At 48.1% G+C, this 17520-nt stretch overlaps 5 protein-coding genes across 5 annotated transcripts; 1 reads left to right on the top strand and 4 right to left on the bottom strand.

The window, feature by feature from the left end:
- Positions 1-61: 61 nt before the first annotated feature.
- BP5553_04664 (WD40 repeat-like protein) lies at positions 62-4441 on the bottom strand (the record flags this gene model as incomplete). The annotated part of the gene is made up of 8 exons (XM_032013287.1): positions 62-288; positions 391-619; positions 671-921; positions 974-1220; positions 1276-1722; positions 1771-4053; positions 4109-4297; positions 4361-4441. 8 exons carry the CDS (start codon positions 4439-4441, stop codon positions 62-64), a joined length of 3954 nt encoding a protein of 1317 aa, XP_031869887.1.
- A 578-nt stretch (positions 4442-5019) lies between these two features.
- Positions 5020-8266, bottom strand: BP5553_04665 (uncharacterized protein; the record flags this gene model as incomplete). The annotated part of the gene is made up of 2 exons (XM_032013288.1): positions 5020-8126; positions 8185-8266. 2 exons carry the CDS (start codon positions 8264-8266, stop codon positions 5020-5022), a joined length of 3189 nt encoding a protein of 1062 aa, XP_031869888.1.
- Positions 8267-9018: 752 nt separating this feature from the next.
- Positions 9019-12437, bottom strand: BP5553_04666 (Uncharacterized protein; the record flags this gene model as incomplete). Its single annotated transcript, XM_032013289.1, has 4 exons — positions 9019-10127; positions 10185-12224; positions 12283-12298; positions 12363-12437. 4 exons carry the CDS (start codon positions 12435-12437, stop codon positions 9019-9021), a joined length of 3240 nt encoding a protein of 1079 aa, XP_031869889.1.
- A 2108-nt stretch (positions 12438-14545) lies between these two features.
- Positions 14546-14968, bottom strand: BP5553_04667 (uncharacterized protein; the record flags this gene model as incomplete). The annotated part of the gene is made up of 1 exon (XM_032013290.1): positions 14546-14968. One exon carries the CDS (start codon positions 14966-14968, stop codon positions 14546-14548), a length of 423 nt encoding a protein of 140 aa, XP_031869890.1.
- Positions 14969-16501: 1533 nt separating this feature from the next.
- On the top strand, positions 16502-17299 carry BP5553_04668 (uncharacterized protein; the record flags this gene model as incomplete). Its single annotated transcript, XM_032013291.1, has 1 exon — positions 16502-17299. One exon carries the CDS (start codon positions 16502-16504, stop codon positions 17297-17299), a length of 798 nt encoding a protein of 265 aa, XP_031869891.1.
- Positions 17300-17520: the final 221 nt, after the last annotated feature.

A 17520-nucleotide genomic window follows, 5' to 3' on the forward strand; every position in this document is an offset into this window, starting at 1 on the left:
TCAATATATCCCCACAACGCCATGCCATGCCCCATTCAAACCCCCGTATCACCCAGCGCGATCAAAACCCAAAGCTATCTAACAGAGAATTACTCTCCGGCTCCTCAAAAACACTCGGCGGTGGTTTATGGCCGCCAGTTTTCATGTCCACTGGCACTCCCATAGACACCGGCAGGTCAGCCACCACAAGGGAGCTGCGTCTGCGGAGCATCTGGCGTGGATCAACTTGCGAGAGTGTGGAGTTCAGGGAGGAGGTGGTTCCAGGGAGGAGGAATTCCCAGTTGCGGACTTTTGGGTAGAGTTAGTTTATTGGACGATAATAGTGAAGAGGATTGGTGACCGAGGGGAAGGTTGGAAAAGGGACAATGCCGGGAAAGGGGCAACGCTTACCTAAGTCTAAAGCGAGGAGATCGCAGCCCATCCGATCGTACAATTGTGCATTGTGCAAGACAAACGCCCATTCAACTCTGGGTGTAACTTTCGATGCACCGCGTAGGGTCTGAAGAGTCATCTGGCGGAGTTGCGCGTATAGGATGACAAGGATGGGATCATCGGTTAGAAAGAGTTTTGATTGTAGGTCCGTGGAATGAGGAGATTCAAGAAGAGTGTACACCGGGGACTATCACATATGTCAGCGAGAAATGATGTATGACGAGAGAGTAGGGCTTACGATCAATGCTCGAACAGCCATATCTTTTCTGTGGAGCATCCAGAATGCCCACGAGGCTAGCCAGCGGTTGCCCTCTTGGGCGGCTAATGGGAGTACCTTGTCTTGGAGTAGTTCTCTCAAAACGGGACCTCTCTCTCCTTCGTAGACTCTTGTGACTGCAATTGCTAATTGAAGGTCTTTCAACTGATTCAATATTATGCTCACAGCGTCTTTCAGACAGTCTGCCAACAAGAAGAAAGCTGCCGCATATTCTAATTCTAGGTCAGTATGAGCGTATCCCAAATGTTACGCGGCTTGAAATACCATGTCTACGCTTGCCCATCAAGGCATACGCATTTTTCAGCGCCGCCCGTTTCCATTTTGGATCCTGAAAGTTGTTTGAAAGAAGTTTCGTTGTGGCTGATTGTTCGCGGTTCCAGCCAGCCATACGCCATAGACCCTGTAGTACAGTTTTCTTCTTCAAAGCAAGGTAGTACAAACTGCAGTCAACAGGGTTCTTCAAGTCGCTTTTGGTATATTCATTGCGAGCGATGTTTTCAAATTGTGCTTTCTAGCGGTGATTTTATTAGAGCCATTATAAGAAAACCTGGAGAGGCCAAACTTACCAGGGCATTGGAATCTGTCATCCACATGAAAATGCCACTTTCACGGGCATGCTCCCATAACATTTTCCCTTGGACCTGGTTTGAGACCATGTCTACTAGGATATCTTGACTGTTGCTGTGATAAGCCCAATTAATTTCTCTCCAGGATACATGGACTTCATTTGCTCGGCCACGATGCAGTGCGTACTGGCGGAAGAAGAGCATGAATCTAGCAGCATTGTCGTCCATAGACCGCCGTTGCTTTTCAACGATAGAAACGCATTCGACGATATCGGCCAGATGAATCTGCTCTTTCCTCGAGACTTGGGGAAGAGCAATCTGAGTGAGCTTCTCGTTGATCGCGAGGGCTACCTCTTCAGTGACAGCTTCCACTTCTTCATCGCCATCGGAGAAGTCGCTAAAAGTAGACCTAGACATCTTGGTTGCTGCGGCAGACGACGACATTGCCTACTTCAGTTAGCGGCTATATCAGCGAAGACTGCAGGGAGTGCTTACATGACTTGGTACGTAGAATTCTTCTAAATCTATATCAAGATGGCTGTCGATAATGTCGCCTTCAACGAAATATTTGAGGGTCTTGTAGAGTGCAATTAGCACTTTTTGAACCACATGCCCTTTACCAGCAAGCATGCACTGGCTTAAAAATTGCGGGTGGTAGACCGGAAGAGGGCCATTGAGTCTAGAAACAACGTCGAACATGTCGAACGGCCCTTTCCGCCAATCCAGTCCAAGGTTAACTACTACTGGAGCAGAATGGTCAACATCTTTATCATAGACAAAGAGTTGATTCCCCGCCCCGATGATCAGATTACCACCGCCGAGCCATGCGGAATCACCAATCGGGTGGGGGGTGAGATCTCGAATATTGAACTCTCTGATAGCTGCCCAGGCGGGACCTTTGTTAAAATAATCGTAACGCATCTGGGCTAGGAGGAGAACTCTGTGTTGGAAGCCCACAGCAAGAATAGATTGGTCGTCTGGAGTTGACGTCCAGTCCAGATCGCGGATGCTCTCGTGGGATTCATAATCTTGAGAATATTCGAGTTGGGCTCCTCGAACATCCCAAATTGTTAACTCAGATCTCGTGGAATTTACGAGTGCAGCTTTACGTATGGAGCTGCCGCTAGCAAGTGCTATTTCGGATATTCCAGTGTCAACAGAGCAGGTTTCTAACCAATCGACCTTCTGATTTTCGAAGTCAATCCGGGCAGTCCATGACCGAAGCATCCCAGAGTGCGTATATGAGATGGCAATATCGCGAGCAAACGTATCCAAGAAGCCTGAAATAACAGGAGGCGATCCTGCAGGATCCACGGGGAGGACGTATGAAACATCATCAGATAGGCCGAGATCGAATTGGCAGAATTCACGGATAGACGGTTCAGGAAAGCCATTGACCTCGACCATGCTCCCCCGTCTTCTCAGCGGCAACTGCACCTCCCAGACAACGCCTTTCATTTTAGACGTGATTGTAGCGACGTGAGCGACAGGACCTTCCTTCTTGACTTCAGGAAGCATTAGGATGCATAGGGGCTTGCCATCAACGGAAAAGTCGCACGTTGCAAGGCGTTGTGCTTGAGGCGTTCGAGTGTCCCAGAGCACAACACGGTCGTAGTGCAAGTACATGACAAACCGGCCCTTTCGCATAACACATATCCTGTGAATATGCTCGCTCTCGGTAATAATACTTTGGCGGATGAGAGCGGTGCCTCCTTCGCTATCCATATGCTTCCATACGATCCCTTCATTCCCATCAGTTCGGGACACAACCGCTCGACCGCTAACATTTCTGATGATTTTCCTGATGCTAGACGCATGGCCAGTCCAAACAGTCTTTGGGACGAATCGATCTGACCTCGGCGATGGGTCAAACAGATTAGCCACATTGCTCTCGAAAAACTCTATCCTTCCGTCAAAATGATGGATCAAAAGGTTCAGACCACCGCTTTCCTTGTTGCAATAATTATAGAACCGGACGTAGCTCGAGTCCACAGTGAGGTCTTTTGGAAGGCCCAGTTCAAGTCCATGCACATGCGCAGCATTAAAAATATTAGTCGTTTTCCGTGCTTTGCAGCCCACGTTCTCTAGTCCCCACGCAGACATATTCCCCAGTCCATCCAAGACAATACAGATCTCCGGACTCCGGTTGGCGACCTCGATCAGATGTGAAAGGGCATGGTCATCCTTGTCACTCTCAGCAGCTTTGGCCTGAACGGCATGCTCAGTAGCAAGCATGAAGTCTCGGCCATCAATGATGAAGGCAAACCGGATATTCGAAGCTTCTGCCAGACCAAGTCCCCGGGGTTGAATCGACTCCTTCAAATCAATCTCCGCCCAAAGCTGCAACAACTGCAGGCCATGAGGATCCGTCGCCGCCCATATCCGTAGCACATTATCCGCGCAAATTGTATATAGCACATTGTCGATAGTCTGTTCCACATGGTACGGCCTCCGCCAATAGACGCTGGTAACAGTAGTTGGATGTGGCAGGTAGCTGAAATCGAAGCGCGTATCGTCCGAACCAAACGACAATCTCCTCCATATCTTCACAAGTCGATCATATTGCCCCGTCGAAGCAATGTATGCGGAATCGTAGGAGAAATTGGCGAATTTAACCGTATTAGCTAGCTCTTTACTCCATATCGTCGTCGGCGCGTCCAATGTCGAAAATAGCGTCAGCCATGCACCTCCCACAAGAAGTTCTTCTGCTATGCCCCATGATAATGTTGTTGCAGCGGCGTCCGTCGTTTCGATGGAGAAGCTATGTTGTAGGGCCCACTAGACACCTTGTCAGTATACAGCTGCGCAAATGGTAGAGGTTATGCCACCCTACCTTAAGAGCATCATCCTCATGCCCGTATGGCTTATACACTCGAATATTAGTCCCCGCACATGTCGCTATCTTTCCAGATGTTTCATCCAAGGCAATGGCATCAAGCTCGGACTCGTCACTGTCGTATATGGTTTGTAGGATTGAATCCGGCCCAGAGAGGACGACGAACGCATTTCCAGTGATGTATGCCTATGGTAAGCAAGTGTCAGCAATGGTGCCCTTTATATTATATTAGTACAGAGTTCAACTGACAATTAGACGTCTGCTGTCCCAGCAGCCCGTACAGACAGCTTGCAGCTTAGCCCGTGGCTTTCCGGGAAGCACTGCTCGCATACTATTGATCAAGGCGCATAGAGGTTCATATTATAGGGAAATCAGTAGCTGGGATAGGTTTCCGTAAAAATGGAAAGTCTTTTTCTTGTCCCTAAGCTATTGAGTCGTTCGTGTTGTCATTAAATGCCGATGTCACAGGCGGCCGCGTTCCCTGTCGCGAGATCGGACAAAGCTCGCGCCCCAATGATCTGCGCGGCCACTGAGAGGATCCCTGTGATCACGAGGCTGTGAGTTTCTGAGACAACCCAGCACCTGATCTTAACAATACAAGCTTGAAGGGATTAATATTCTTTAGTTTTAGGGCATTACTACGATATGCATATCTAGCTATAGCTTCTTGGATCCATTTGCACCCCATATCAAGTAATTGGTATGCAACTGGACAAGAAGCGTCTTTTTGACAATCCAGACATGAAAGTCGTCATACTGCATGCATCTCCTATTCGCCACCCAGAACGCCTACATGCATGCTTTAACTGCAGACATACCGGTATCCAATGGCTTTTCCTACTCCAAAACGCCGTTCCCTCCACCTGAACTCCTCGTGGATCTATCCGATCATTAAATGCTAGTTATCATTATCCATTAGGGGACCTTTCTTTAATATCCTCGAAGCCTCCCATGCCCAGAGTGCTTCTTCCAAGCCCCCGACCCCTCCGATATGAATGCAATTGCCCTCCGGAGTACTCTGCCCGAAGCTGGCGCTCGAATGGTGTAGAAAGGGGTGCCCTAGGAGTAGTTGAAAGCCTCGTAGCTACCCCAGTTACCCTTCCCCTCCTCTTCGACGGTGTAGTAAGATAGCCCGGGATATTGGTCGACGCTGAAGCGTCCTCTAATCCCTTGGCCCAGTCATCATTTTCAGCAGCTTCATCTTCAAAGTCGGACCAGGCTTCAGCCCTTGCGGTTGTGCCTAGCTGAAGGTCTATTTTATCTAGCTCCGGGGTTTTCGACGGTCGTTTCACAGCGGCTTGCTGGTACCAATAGGTAAACATCTTTCGGAAACTCTTCTTTGCATTCATCTCCCAGATCTCATTTGCACAGTTCATCTGAGCACGTAGCTGGGGCATTGCAAGGTTCCACTTCCTAAGAGCCCGGGCTTGTCGATTCTCTTGGTAAGTTAGCATCGCTTCAGCCTCCAGAGCTCGATAAAGGGTTGAACGGCCTTTCCAGATGGCGAACTTCTTCGTCAGTAGATATTCATGTGAGAGTGACTCCAGCTCCGCCAGTTCCTCGGCACGACCACGCCATTGATCAAAAATATTCATGCCTAGAACAACAGTCTTATTGTGGCGAACGGCATGTGCCTCGTCTTCAAGCTCAAGAAGATGATGCGCCTTCTGACGCCAGTTGCGATATATGCCTCTTGCCAGATTCATCTTTACCATTCGTCCAACTTGCGCATAGGCAGCTCTCCGCTTTTCGCGTTTTGAGGCCCCCGTTGAAGCTTTCCATCGTTTAATCATTTTCGAAGTTTGGAAATAGAACTTAGCATGATGCGACCAAGTCTGAAGCTGTTGGTAATGTTGTGTGCGTTCAGACCATTCCGAAAATACTCTTTGCAGGAGCTTGGGAGCATAAAATGCATTAGCATCCCTTTCTCGTTCCTGTCGAGTTTGCATTTGTCTATACCATTGACCCATAACAGAGTATTGCATTTTTTGGACAGCACATGCTTCAGCTATGTCTTCTTGTTGCCACCTATTTTGCTGTAAAATCTGGGCTCTTTGCACCCAATGTTGTAGCGCACTGCCGAGACGTTTTGCATCCTGCTTCTGTTTGAACCAGATCGATCTTTCGGTCATAAGCCATTTATAAATGGCTTGACCTGCAATACGGCTATTGGTTTTAGGGCGGAACACTTGGAGCCGCACCTTGTGTCGCCAGGTTGTGACCGCCTCACGAAGAACTTTCTCCCGATCAGTTGCATAGGCCAGTCGTTCTTGGCGGGTACGGTGTAGCCAAATCTCGAACCTTTCCCGGACAATCCGCAGGTTGACATCGCTCTGTACCATTGCCTTTGCGGGTATGACTTGAGTTTCCTTCCGCCACCTTCGAATAGCATTGCGGCAACTCTTGGCTCGATGATGGGCAACTGCTTGCTCGTCCTGTCTAGCTCGCTCACTTGTCGTCCTTCTCCAGCTCTGCCAAGTATTCCACACAATTTGGTCACGCCGCTCTTCTTCGGCGTACCGATGGTTCTCCCAGGTGTCATGATATTTCACGATCCAGCGAAAAAGAGCTCGACGTTTCGCCCCTTCGGCCCACCAGGCCTTAGCTCTCTGGTCCCATAGCTTGTGAAACCACTGCCAGTATATCTTCTCAGCCACGTTAGACTGATATCTCTGGACTGCGGTATCGTTATCGCAAGCTATTTCGGCGTGTCGCTTTTTCCAAACCCCAAAGAATTTCTTAACAACCTGTCTCCGGACTTTCAACTCATTTACTGCGGTGATCTCGGCCCAGGCGTTGAAGTATCGATGTTTGATGATATGCCTCCGGGCAGCGGTTGTTCGCTCAACTTCCTCTTGGCTATAATCCGACCATTGCTGAAGACATTTGAGCATAAGAAATAGATCCCTAGCTTTTGTGGCACGGCGTTCAAGATGGGCATAGAACCTCTCTGTGTCTTTATTCAGCCGTCTTTCTAACGATTGGACCTGCCAGGTAGCCAACGATGCCCCAAGTAATACATTCCTATCATGGTTTGTAGCTATGCGGTCTAAATCTGAGTGATATTCCCGACGTCGTATGGCTTTCTCTCGCCATTGACGTATTTGCCGCTTTGCCATGTAGGCAATATGGTGTTCCAGGACTAGTGATGCTCTAATGTGCATTAAACCATCAGGCGCCCGACTAGATTGGAATTCTTGGAGGGACATGATAGAGTGTTCTGTATCTCCTTCGATGCTTAATGCCAACTCCGCAACTTCATCTCGTGGATCAATCGAGGTCTGGATTCCACGACTTTGTCGCTCCTGGGCAGGAGAATGTGACCGTCGGCGGATTCGCATGCTATCATGCGTTGATACAGACCTCCCACGTCTTGTCTGTGGTCTCTCTAGATGTAAGTTCAACCCGGTTGAGAAATGGTCGGATTGCTCCTCCTCCTGCTCCGTTTCATCGACATGATCTGGTCCTGGCCCCGGTCTTGGTCTTGGACTTGAACTTGAGGATTGTAACTGTTGAATCTCGTCCAAGAACCCTGGACGCTGGTCGATGTTCTTATCGAGAGCAGACGAGCTTCGCTTTCCTCTATACTTGGCTGCCGCCTCAAACCCCAAATCCCAGAGCGAACTCTCGGAATTACGCCTATATCGTCCTCTCGAATGAGTCGCGTCATCCTGAAGCGGCGTAGTTCCCCTCGTCGTAATACCACCATTCTTATGGGAGATTTCCAGCTGACTAGACTCTTGCTCCTCTTCATCGACATGGCCAAACTCAATTTCGATTCCCAGCCTCGACATGACTTCCTCGAACTTATCATAGAGCATCCTGTCGCCACGGAACCCTCCGATTTTGAACAGCACGCGGGCATACCGGCTATCATGGTCGGCATCAATCCCCAGCCTGGGGAGTATATCGTAGTAGGCGTTGAATAGCGCGTTGGTGGGGAGTCTTTCGCGCTCTGGCAGGGTCGGCAGCAGCTCCTGCGCGAGGACGACGATATCGTGGAGGATCGCGACATCTATTCATCAGTCAGAAAAACGGCCCTCATCCCCATAGTATAACATTGGTTCGCGGACCTTCATTGCTGTAGTATTGCTCCTCACTCCCCGCGGTAAATTGTCCCTCATTGGATGGCGGGTCGGTTCCTGGGGGAGGCATCTAGAGGAAGGCATTCGGCGAGAAGAATCAAATTCCCTTTACACCCCCCGTATCGCATAATGAGGATGAGTCCGCAAAACTCATAGAGCAAGAGCAATTACGGCGTTGCGACGTATGAAAGCACAATGACTTCTTATCCTATGGAATGTTGTTTTCCGAACGCGTCGTCGCGACTTTCAACAAATGACAAGGATCACAAGCGCTAAATCCCTGGTAGATCGAACCAAAGCTAGCCGGGTCCCTTCTTCGAGATATCAATGTCGACGCGATACTCTTCATCCTAGCCATTAAACAGTCACTTATAGAATCTTTGAACGCATTTTGATCCCGTCACCAATGCCAGGACGTACGAGCCCAATCGAGAAGTTTGCAAAGGCTGTTGCGAAATGCTCAGCTGAGGTAAGAATTCTCCTGGGCTGCCCTAAAACTCAAACCTCCGTCACTGACGTCTTCGGCAGTCCTCGGTTTATGGCAAATGCATTCTCGCGGACTACAACTCAATTCATAAAGACAAATGCCTCACTGAGTTCTTGCGGTTGAAGGATTGTTACATAGTATGACTCCCAGTTTACTGACGGGTGATCCTTGCTCACAATATCACAGGCTGCTGCCAAGAAGCCATGACATTCAATGTTATTGTTCTACTAGCAACTCTATGCTATTCTTACGTCGCTCATGAGAGGTCCTTCTTGAATTTGAAAGGAGATGCAACGGTGTCCCCAATCGGGAGCCCTGGGTTGAAATCCATCTCATCATAGCTTCAATAATCTAAGCAAAAACACCGCATTTTGAATCTCCTGTTCTTCCTGCATAATAATACCTTCCTCAGCCTCGGCCGGAACCTCTCCACCAATTTCCGTGACGACGTGGTGATCAATTGGTCTCCGCAGTGCCTTTTCAATGTATTTCGCCTGTCCAACGAACGCTTTCGCGAGTCCAATATTGTCGGGATCCGAGAGCACCTTGTATTCCATTTTGACATCATCCGTAGGCTGGAGCCCGGCCTTCTTCCGCAATCTTTGTGCCCGAGCAATGATCTCTCGTGCCACACCTTCGTCGGCAAGATCTGGATATATCTCCGTGTCAAGGATAATAAGGACATCATCATCTGTGTTCGTTTCCAGGTTCTGAGATGAGTCATCATTCTTCAGGCCACGCTTAACCACCAAATCGCCTTCTCCCAGTTGAATACCATCCACAACTATAGACTTTTGGATGAGGTAGTCGTGAACTTGTTCGCTAGACAACCCTGGGAGCGCTTTCTTAACCTTCTGTACTTCCTTTTTGAGCTTCTTACCAAGCACCGGCCAATCTGCATTGACGCTGTATTGTACATCATACTTGGCTTCGTCGGAGGTGAGCACCAGATCGCGGATATTGAGCTCCTCGGTGATATAACTCTCAAGTGACTTGACATCGTCCAAATATACTTGGTCGGGATGAATGACGATCAAGGTCTTCAAGGGCGTCTTAAGACCGACCGTTCGTCGTTCTCTTGATACTCTAGCCAAGTCAATAACACGTTGCATGCGGCCAACGCGACGTTCGATCTCTACATCAAATAGCTCGTCCCTCACATCCGGGAATGGCAAAAAGTGAACGGATCGAGGATCTTGTCCTTGAAGATCCTTGGGAATAAGTGGCAATAAGCGTTGATAGATCATATCGGTGATGAATGGCGTGAATGGTGCAAGACCCTTAACAAGGGTGAAGAGGGCTTCGAAAAGAGTATTCAAAGCGTGCTTGGTATCGTCAAGACCGAGTTCGCCCTTTAGACGCTTCCGGTTAAATCGAATGTACCAATTCGACAGGTTGTCAATAAGACCAAGGAGGCGCGGAACAACTGTGTAGAGACGATAGGCTAAATACTGTCAGTTATCAGGCCGTACATCAATTAGTGCTGTTGTTATCGTCTTACCTGCCATCTCTTCATTAACAAACTTAAGTAAACTTTGACAGCTTGCAAGAATCCATTTGTCCATGACGTTGGTATTGGTGGCTTCGGCTTTGGGATCGAAGCAGAAGTCAACATTTTCAATCTTCTTCAAGAGCGCAACCTGACCCTCAAAGAATTTATAGCTGTTCCATAATGGCAACAGAACCTTTGCGACGACTTCCTTGACCCCAGCTTCCTTAAATCGCAATGGCTCCGCTCGAACAACTGGCGAGTTGATTAGGTACAACCGCAGCGCATCAGAACCATATTTGCTCATGACAATGCCAGGGTCTGGATAGTTTTTGAGTCGCTTCGACATTTTCTTGCCGTCTTCAGCGAGGACAATCCCATTAACAACGCAGTTTTTGAATGGAGAAACGCCAAACAGATGAGTACCAAGTACAAGAAGGGTATAAAACCATCCTCTTGTTTGATCCAATCCTTCAGCGATGAAGTCTGCCGGGAACGATTTTTCAAATGTCTCTTTGTTCTCAAATGGATAATGTTGACTTCCGTATGGCATGCTTCCGGACTCAAACCAACAGTCGAAGATCTCTTCCACGCGTTTCAATTGACCTTTGCCCTTCTTACTTGGGATGGTGATATGATCAATCTTGTCGCGATGAAGGTCTGTTATCTCCCCTTGGTATCCGCTGAGTTCCTTGAGTTCCGCAACACTGCCAATGCAGACTATCTCCTCCATATCGTCGCTTACCCATAGCGGAATAGGTGTACCCCAGTATCGGTTTCGAGAAACATTCCAGTCACGAGCATTAGCAATCCAGCTACCGAAACGGTTCTCCTTGACAAAGGATGGCACCCAGTGGGAGCCTTCGATGTTTTTCAGCATTTGAGGGATGATATCGGTGACTCTGATAAACCATGAAGGCACCGCTCGGTAGATCAAGGGTGTATCTGAGCGTGGACACATTGGATAGCTATGCCTAACATTAGAATCAACTACAAGCCTTCCTGTGCCCTTCAGGTGTTTGATGATGGCCTTGTCAGCTGCTTTGACATGCTGGCCGGCGAAATCGCGGACTTTGTCTGTAAAATGGCCCTTCTCATCAACAGGATTGGGTGGTGGACGTTTCTCAGTGATGACACCCTGTTCCATAGCGATATTGTAATCCTCCTCACCAAAGGCGGGCGCCTGATGAACAATACCAACACCACTATCATCGGTAACATAAGTAGCGTTAATGACTTTAAATCCATGGTCTTTGAATTCTTCGTAGAAGTAGTCAAATAATGGCTCATATTTCCATCCCACCATTTCGCTGCCTTTGATTTTCTGAACAATTTTGAATTTCGCCTTCTTGGGATCCTTATACAAGGTACCTAGAAGTTTTTCCAAGAGGATATAGTTCTTTCCGGATGTCTCGTCATGGATCTTGATGTACTCGAAATTCGGATGAGCTGCTAGACCAGTATGGGCAGGCAAGGTCCAGGGTGTTGTTGTCCATGCCAGCAGGCATGTAGTGGGGTCATCGAGCAACGGAAACGACACGACTACGGCAGGGTCGGTGACATCCTGATAATTTTGATTTGCCTCGAAGTTGCTCAGTGCAGTGGTAAGAGCAGTGGAATATGGCATGACTTTATAACCCTGATATACGGCGCCTTTGTCGAAAACCTGCTTGAAAACCCACCATTCTGATTCCATGAAGGTGGGGTCCATAGTCTTGTAGTCGTTGTCAAAATCAATCCAGCGACCCAATCTGTCAATGGTCGTCCGCCATTCTGCTGAATATCTCATGACAATAGCTCTGCACTCCGCGTTGTATTTCTCCAGGCCAAGCTTCATGACTGCATCTTTGCCGGAAATACCAAGCTTCTTATCAATCTCATGCTCAATCGGCAATCCGTGTGTATCCCACCCAAAACGCCTCTCAACGTGATAGCCTTTCATAGACCAGTATCGCGGAATGATGTCCTTGATAGTCGATGCCAGAAGATGGCCGTAGTGCGGCAGGCCGGTTGCGAATGGCGGGCCATCGTAGAAGGTGTATCGAGGTCGTCCTGAACGATGATTAGCTGTGTAATTGGGGATAAATAGCTCACGCCATAGTCACAGTACCTTCGGAGAGTTTAACCTGCAAATCGTTAGCTACGGCATTCAAAATAGCGCGTCCTCCATCTCATCTCATCGGCACTGACCTGTGTTTCGAAAGCCTGGATCTCCTTCCACCGCTGGAGCGTGTTCTCCTCTTCCTTGGGGAAGTCGATGCTCATTCTCGCGGTGGTTGCGGTGGGCGAGCTTGTGGGTCGGATATATGCGCGCAATAATTGCGCAAAACAATATGCGCTGGTGGGATCCCGTCAGCCCACTGAAAATTCGTTGTCGCGGTCTCTGGTATGTAAAGTGTGAAGTGTGGAATCCAACTTACAAAAATACCCCGCGGTGACTCAAAAGTTATGCGTACTCGAGTATTTTGTGCCGATACTCGGACTTTTGTTTTCCCGACCGCCGTTATCGAGGTCGGAGTACCCAGGTCGATAAACATGCTCGTAATAGGTAATCTAAATAAGTAGGCCTATTAGTCCTACTCCCAAAGCTAGACAGAAGAATAAGACACTTACTTAGCAATATGTTAACAAGTTATTCACACAACACCAAACGTAAACTTCCAGAGCCTGGGTATGGCGCATTCTTGGGCGACTTTGGCGCAAAACTCTTTTCGCCAGTATTGTAAGGCCCAACGGCTATTGCCTAGATATAAATCCAATATCGTGTAAATATCTTACTAAAATTGAGGTATTCAAGCTATATGAATATCGCACTAGAATTGAGGTATTCAAGTTATATGAATATCTCACTAAAATTGAGCTATTCAAACTATATGAATATCTCACTAAAATTGAGCTATTCAAGCTATATGAATATCTCACTAGAATTAAGGTTTTCAAGCTGTATGAATATCTCACTAGAATTAAGGTATTCAAGTTATATAAATATCTATCTGAAATTAAGATATCTACGCTATATAGATTAGTATATAGAAATAGTATAGAAGCTCGATATAAGAGATATATATATCGAGGCAATAGCTGGAGGTGCCTGATATTTCTAGCGAAAAGAGTTTTGCACCAAATTCGCCCAAGAATACGCTATACCTGCGTTCCGACGTCTGTACCGGCCTCCAGAACACGATCTAAATGCATGGGCAGCGGTTGCTGCACGCTTCGCAGCAAGATATTGGACGGCGGCCCGCCGAACCAATTCCCTCAGAGAGGGCGGGGAGGAGGGGGCGGGTACCATGCAGTAAGCATCGTTCTTCACCTTGTTTATATCGTTTGTGTTATTGTTGTAATTAGTCTTTCGCCGTGTCGCCGTCACAGTAATGTTAAAAGAGAGGTTCAAAGTAGATTCCTTAAATATATTCTACAAGCTCTAACGTTTACTATAGGATGTTGCCTCGATCATAACTGCCTATTCTGTTTGGTATTTAATCTGTTGAGACATTCAGTAGTCTCTCTTGCCTGTACTCCCCACCTACCTACCTAGGTAGGTAGGTGGTTTAAAGACCATAGCTCTTTCTACCTTATTAATATACGTTCGTTTTTAAGTAAAAAGGCACCAAGATTTGACGAGGCAAGGGGTAGTTAATCAATTCTAGAACTGGGAAGTTTCCTAGTACTAACATCACAGCAAATGCCTCGTATCACGAGACCCTAAAACATGAGTATTCAATAATGACCTTGAGCGAGGGCGGAGTGTAGTTCTATTCATCGAAATACTATATTCTAGCTTCTATCTATGTATCAGGGACCTATTGGCTCGCGGTATCCAAATCATTTCTTGGGTGGGCAGGAGCAAACTTCAGCTCGCTACAGGTACCAGGGCGCAACTTGGACCTCATTGTTCCACCTCATGTTTCGAACTGGCGAACTGTGGGACTCGGGCCGGCCCGCTTTGACGGTGATCCGCGCCATGAAGGGTAAACACTACCCGGAATCCTGCTATGTTGCTCAATTCCTCCAATGTGACCCTCCGCGGTTGAAGATGCGACAAAATCCCAATCCTGGTGGCGCATTCTGAACCCCGGCGAGATATGGAACTGTGGCTTGTTGCAGCTCGAGGAGATGTGGAAGCTTGCGAGAAGCGGTAGAGCAGGATCCAAACCATCTGTGGTTGTCTGAGTTGGACCTATTCCCTAAGGTTCTCGTCCTTGCCGTACCAAGTGTCCAGCTTGGATGTCCTCCAGCTTCCGGAAAGCTGCCTGACTAATAGATATTTCCAGGCGGCTCGGTGCTTAATTCGACGCGTCATTCGAAGAGCTTCCGGCTCATTGCATTCTGATATCGCGACATGTTATCGCCATCGCTCTCCTCTCTGGTCTTCATGGCCCTGGGTAAGGCCTGGCACCTCCAGTCAACGCCCTCAGGCGCCCTATAACCTTGTTCGCAAGCGTTTCCGAGTCATGTTCTCCATTTCCATACTGTTCCCTGAGCCTCTCCGTACTCATTCTTCCAAATGTGAGGCCTCGTCGCCAGTCTTTCTCTTTTGGCAGCACGGTATTTTTCGAGCGCGAGGATGATGAAGAAGCGAAGGACTCGAGCGAGGAGCTGGAGACGCGGTGGGCGTGCCCGGGGTTGCGACCCGTTGGCTTCTGCTTACACTCCATGGCGTCCATTTCGGAGAGGATTTTTAAGAGAAGTTTGTTCGAGGTTTGGGCGCGCAGGAGTACGTCTGGACCTGTGGCCTCAGAGCCTTCAATGAATTTGGAGGACCCGCGAGGGCGAAGTTGGGAGGGAGACGACATTGTAGCGGGTTGTGATAAGGTTGTCGGCAGTCCAGATGTAGACTACAACACTGTATACTTCGTATGTGCACTCGGTGATTTGATGATATCGGGGAAGGGAGGTCGCGCAACTGTCCTGGAGCGGGGACACCTGTTTATACCTCCTATGTACTACATGACACAGAAGTGTTCACTTGAACTTGAATCCTCATGGAGCGGCCACACCCACCGACCACGAAACATCACCAACCACGGTCTGGAACAACGTAGGGGCGGCGCCATGTTGTCGGTGGCTGAAGGGTCCGTCATGACGATTCGACGGCGAAAGGGTCTTGCGCCCGCGCAAAGTCGCAAAGTCACAGCGTCCAGGGTGCTAGGGGCGAGTCGGAGAGGGACCCTACCGCCCCCGAGGAGTCGAGACACTCCAAACTGAATCAATAATCGAGGCCCCTCTAGGCTCTAGCACATCACGCTGACAGATCGCCACTGATTCGTAACCCGGTGGTCATGAGTTCCCAGTTATCAGCCACCGCAGTCTTCCAAGTTCCTGCCGATTGCCGATATGCTACATCGGAAAAGGCGTCCTCGAGTATTTATTTGCGTCTCCGGATGTCTTCGAGCATGTCCGGGCTAATCTAGGCCGGGAAGGCTCTAGAGCAAGAACCAAGTTGCGACCTTGGCCGGAACAGAGAATGGCGACGAAGTCGTGGCCAGAGAGTAACAAGTTTTTGACCAGGCGACTTTCCCCGCAATAGTTGTTGCTGCTGCATACTCTATAAGCAGGTTAGGGCTTTCGCCGATATAGGTGGCAATAGTCGCCTTCTTGGTTCGTACGAGGCGATGTGTTTTCCGCGCAAGTCAAAAGCACCATGCGAATGCCTTGATGGCTAGCGCTGCTGTTTCCGCCGGATCCTGTCCAGTGGGAGGCCGGAGAATTATGGATGAACTTTTTCTAGTCGGCCATTGTATATCTAAAGTCGTTTCTGTCGTTATCAAAAGCAGCCTTCATGCTGTCTCTGCCCCGGTCGCAAATGAACAGCAACAACCACACAAACATCCGATATATCAAGTATAGAATCAAGCCCTCAAGTGAGCTGTATTCATTACCCTCACATAGAAAGAGGCATAGCTAAGGTCGTTATATCGATTACTCTGTCAATATCTGTTGGTTTGTAATTTGTTGTCCAGCTGTCATTGATATGCCCAAATTCCTGCTTAATGAAAAGTTTATGTGAGCTCTTCAGAAATTATCGGCGGTGCCAGTTGTTTTATCTATAATGCCTCCTAGTATTTCTCACCTCCTCCTTAGTACTAGCATCTAAGGTTTTAGTACCTCAGGCACAGATGTATACTCGCTTAACTGAAATTCGGCTATGAAGTATTAAGGTCACGTGCCGGTTCAATAGTACTACTTATATGACGTGACTTTATCTCTCTAAAAGCTCAAATCTCCTAGGCCTCTTTACTCTACTTATTATTTTAACAATAGAGAACTTAACTTATTCCTTATATTATACTATTAAGTTGCGTTGAGAATATTGTTGTAATCTCAGTATGGCTACGGAATATAGTATAGATGTGGAAGCTACGATTCAGTTTACAGACCCGAACGACCTTGCCAAAACTCTACGTATATTCTTTAATAATGCCACAGATCGCGACTCTCTTAGTGATCATACCGTTCTTATCACAGGATTCCCAATCGAGAGCTTTACTATCGACGATGACGAACCATCCCCTATCCCTCAAACCCGCAAAGCGTTATATCTCGAAGATTCGAGCATCCTTGTGCTCACGATGCCAGGGCGCCCTCATGAAGCGGTTGCCAGACTGTTTAGTGGGCAGCTAGATATTAAACTCGCCAATATGAACTGCCAAGACGATATTATTCCGGGCGGAGGAGTAACCACGTCAATAGGCCAAATTCAAAAAGAACCAGATAGTTCTTGGGGGCCTTTAGGGGCTGACTATCTTACCTGCGTGTTGGAATCAGGCGTCTCAGAGAGTCGCCGGGCTCTTGCCCGAGATGCAAAGATATGGTTAGAACACTATGATTCGCATACAACACAGGTTGTTACAGTGTGGATTTGCCGTAGACGACCAGATATTGTTTTTACGGTCTGGAAGAGAGCACAAGATCATCCGCCGCGCGCGGTAGTCGATCAAGAAGTACATATTAAACTCGAGGAGGGGCGACCAATGGCCGACGGACAGCTCCGCCTTTCTTTTGAGAAGTTTTTTGAACGACGACCACGGCCAGGAACAGCAGAGGGTGATTTTGTCTTCTCGGCACGCGAGCTCGGTAGGGTCGCCAGGATGGTGTGGATTCAAATGGGATTTACAGTGCAGTAATGATAGTGGTTAGGATACGAAGGGGAAAATAGCCAAGGTATACGAGAAGGTGCATTGATAAGCAGAGAGCAATAGTAGTAAACTATGAAACGCCTTTTGATAGTCCCCTAGCCATCGATTCCGTACATCATATTCGTCGCATTGAAATGCCATTGCATAGTTCATTGTAGCATTGGGGTGTTTCAGCAAGAACACACAATACGAGAAACAATAAGAGTAGG

This window comes from Venustampulla echinocandica (genome assembly GCF_003357145.1).
Source record: "Venustampulla echinocandica strain BP 5553 chromosome Unknown scaffold_2, whole genome shotgun sequence".
Lineage (NCBI taxonomy): Eukaryota > Fungi > Ascomycota > Leotiomycetes > Helotiales > Pleuroascaceae > Venustampulla > Venustampulla echinocandica.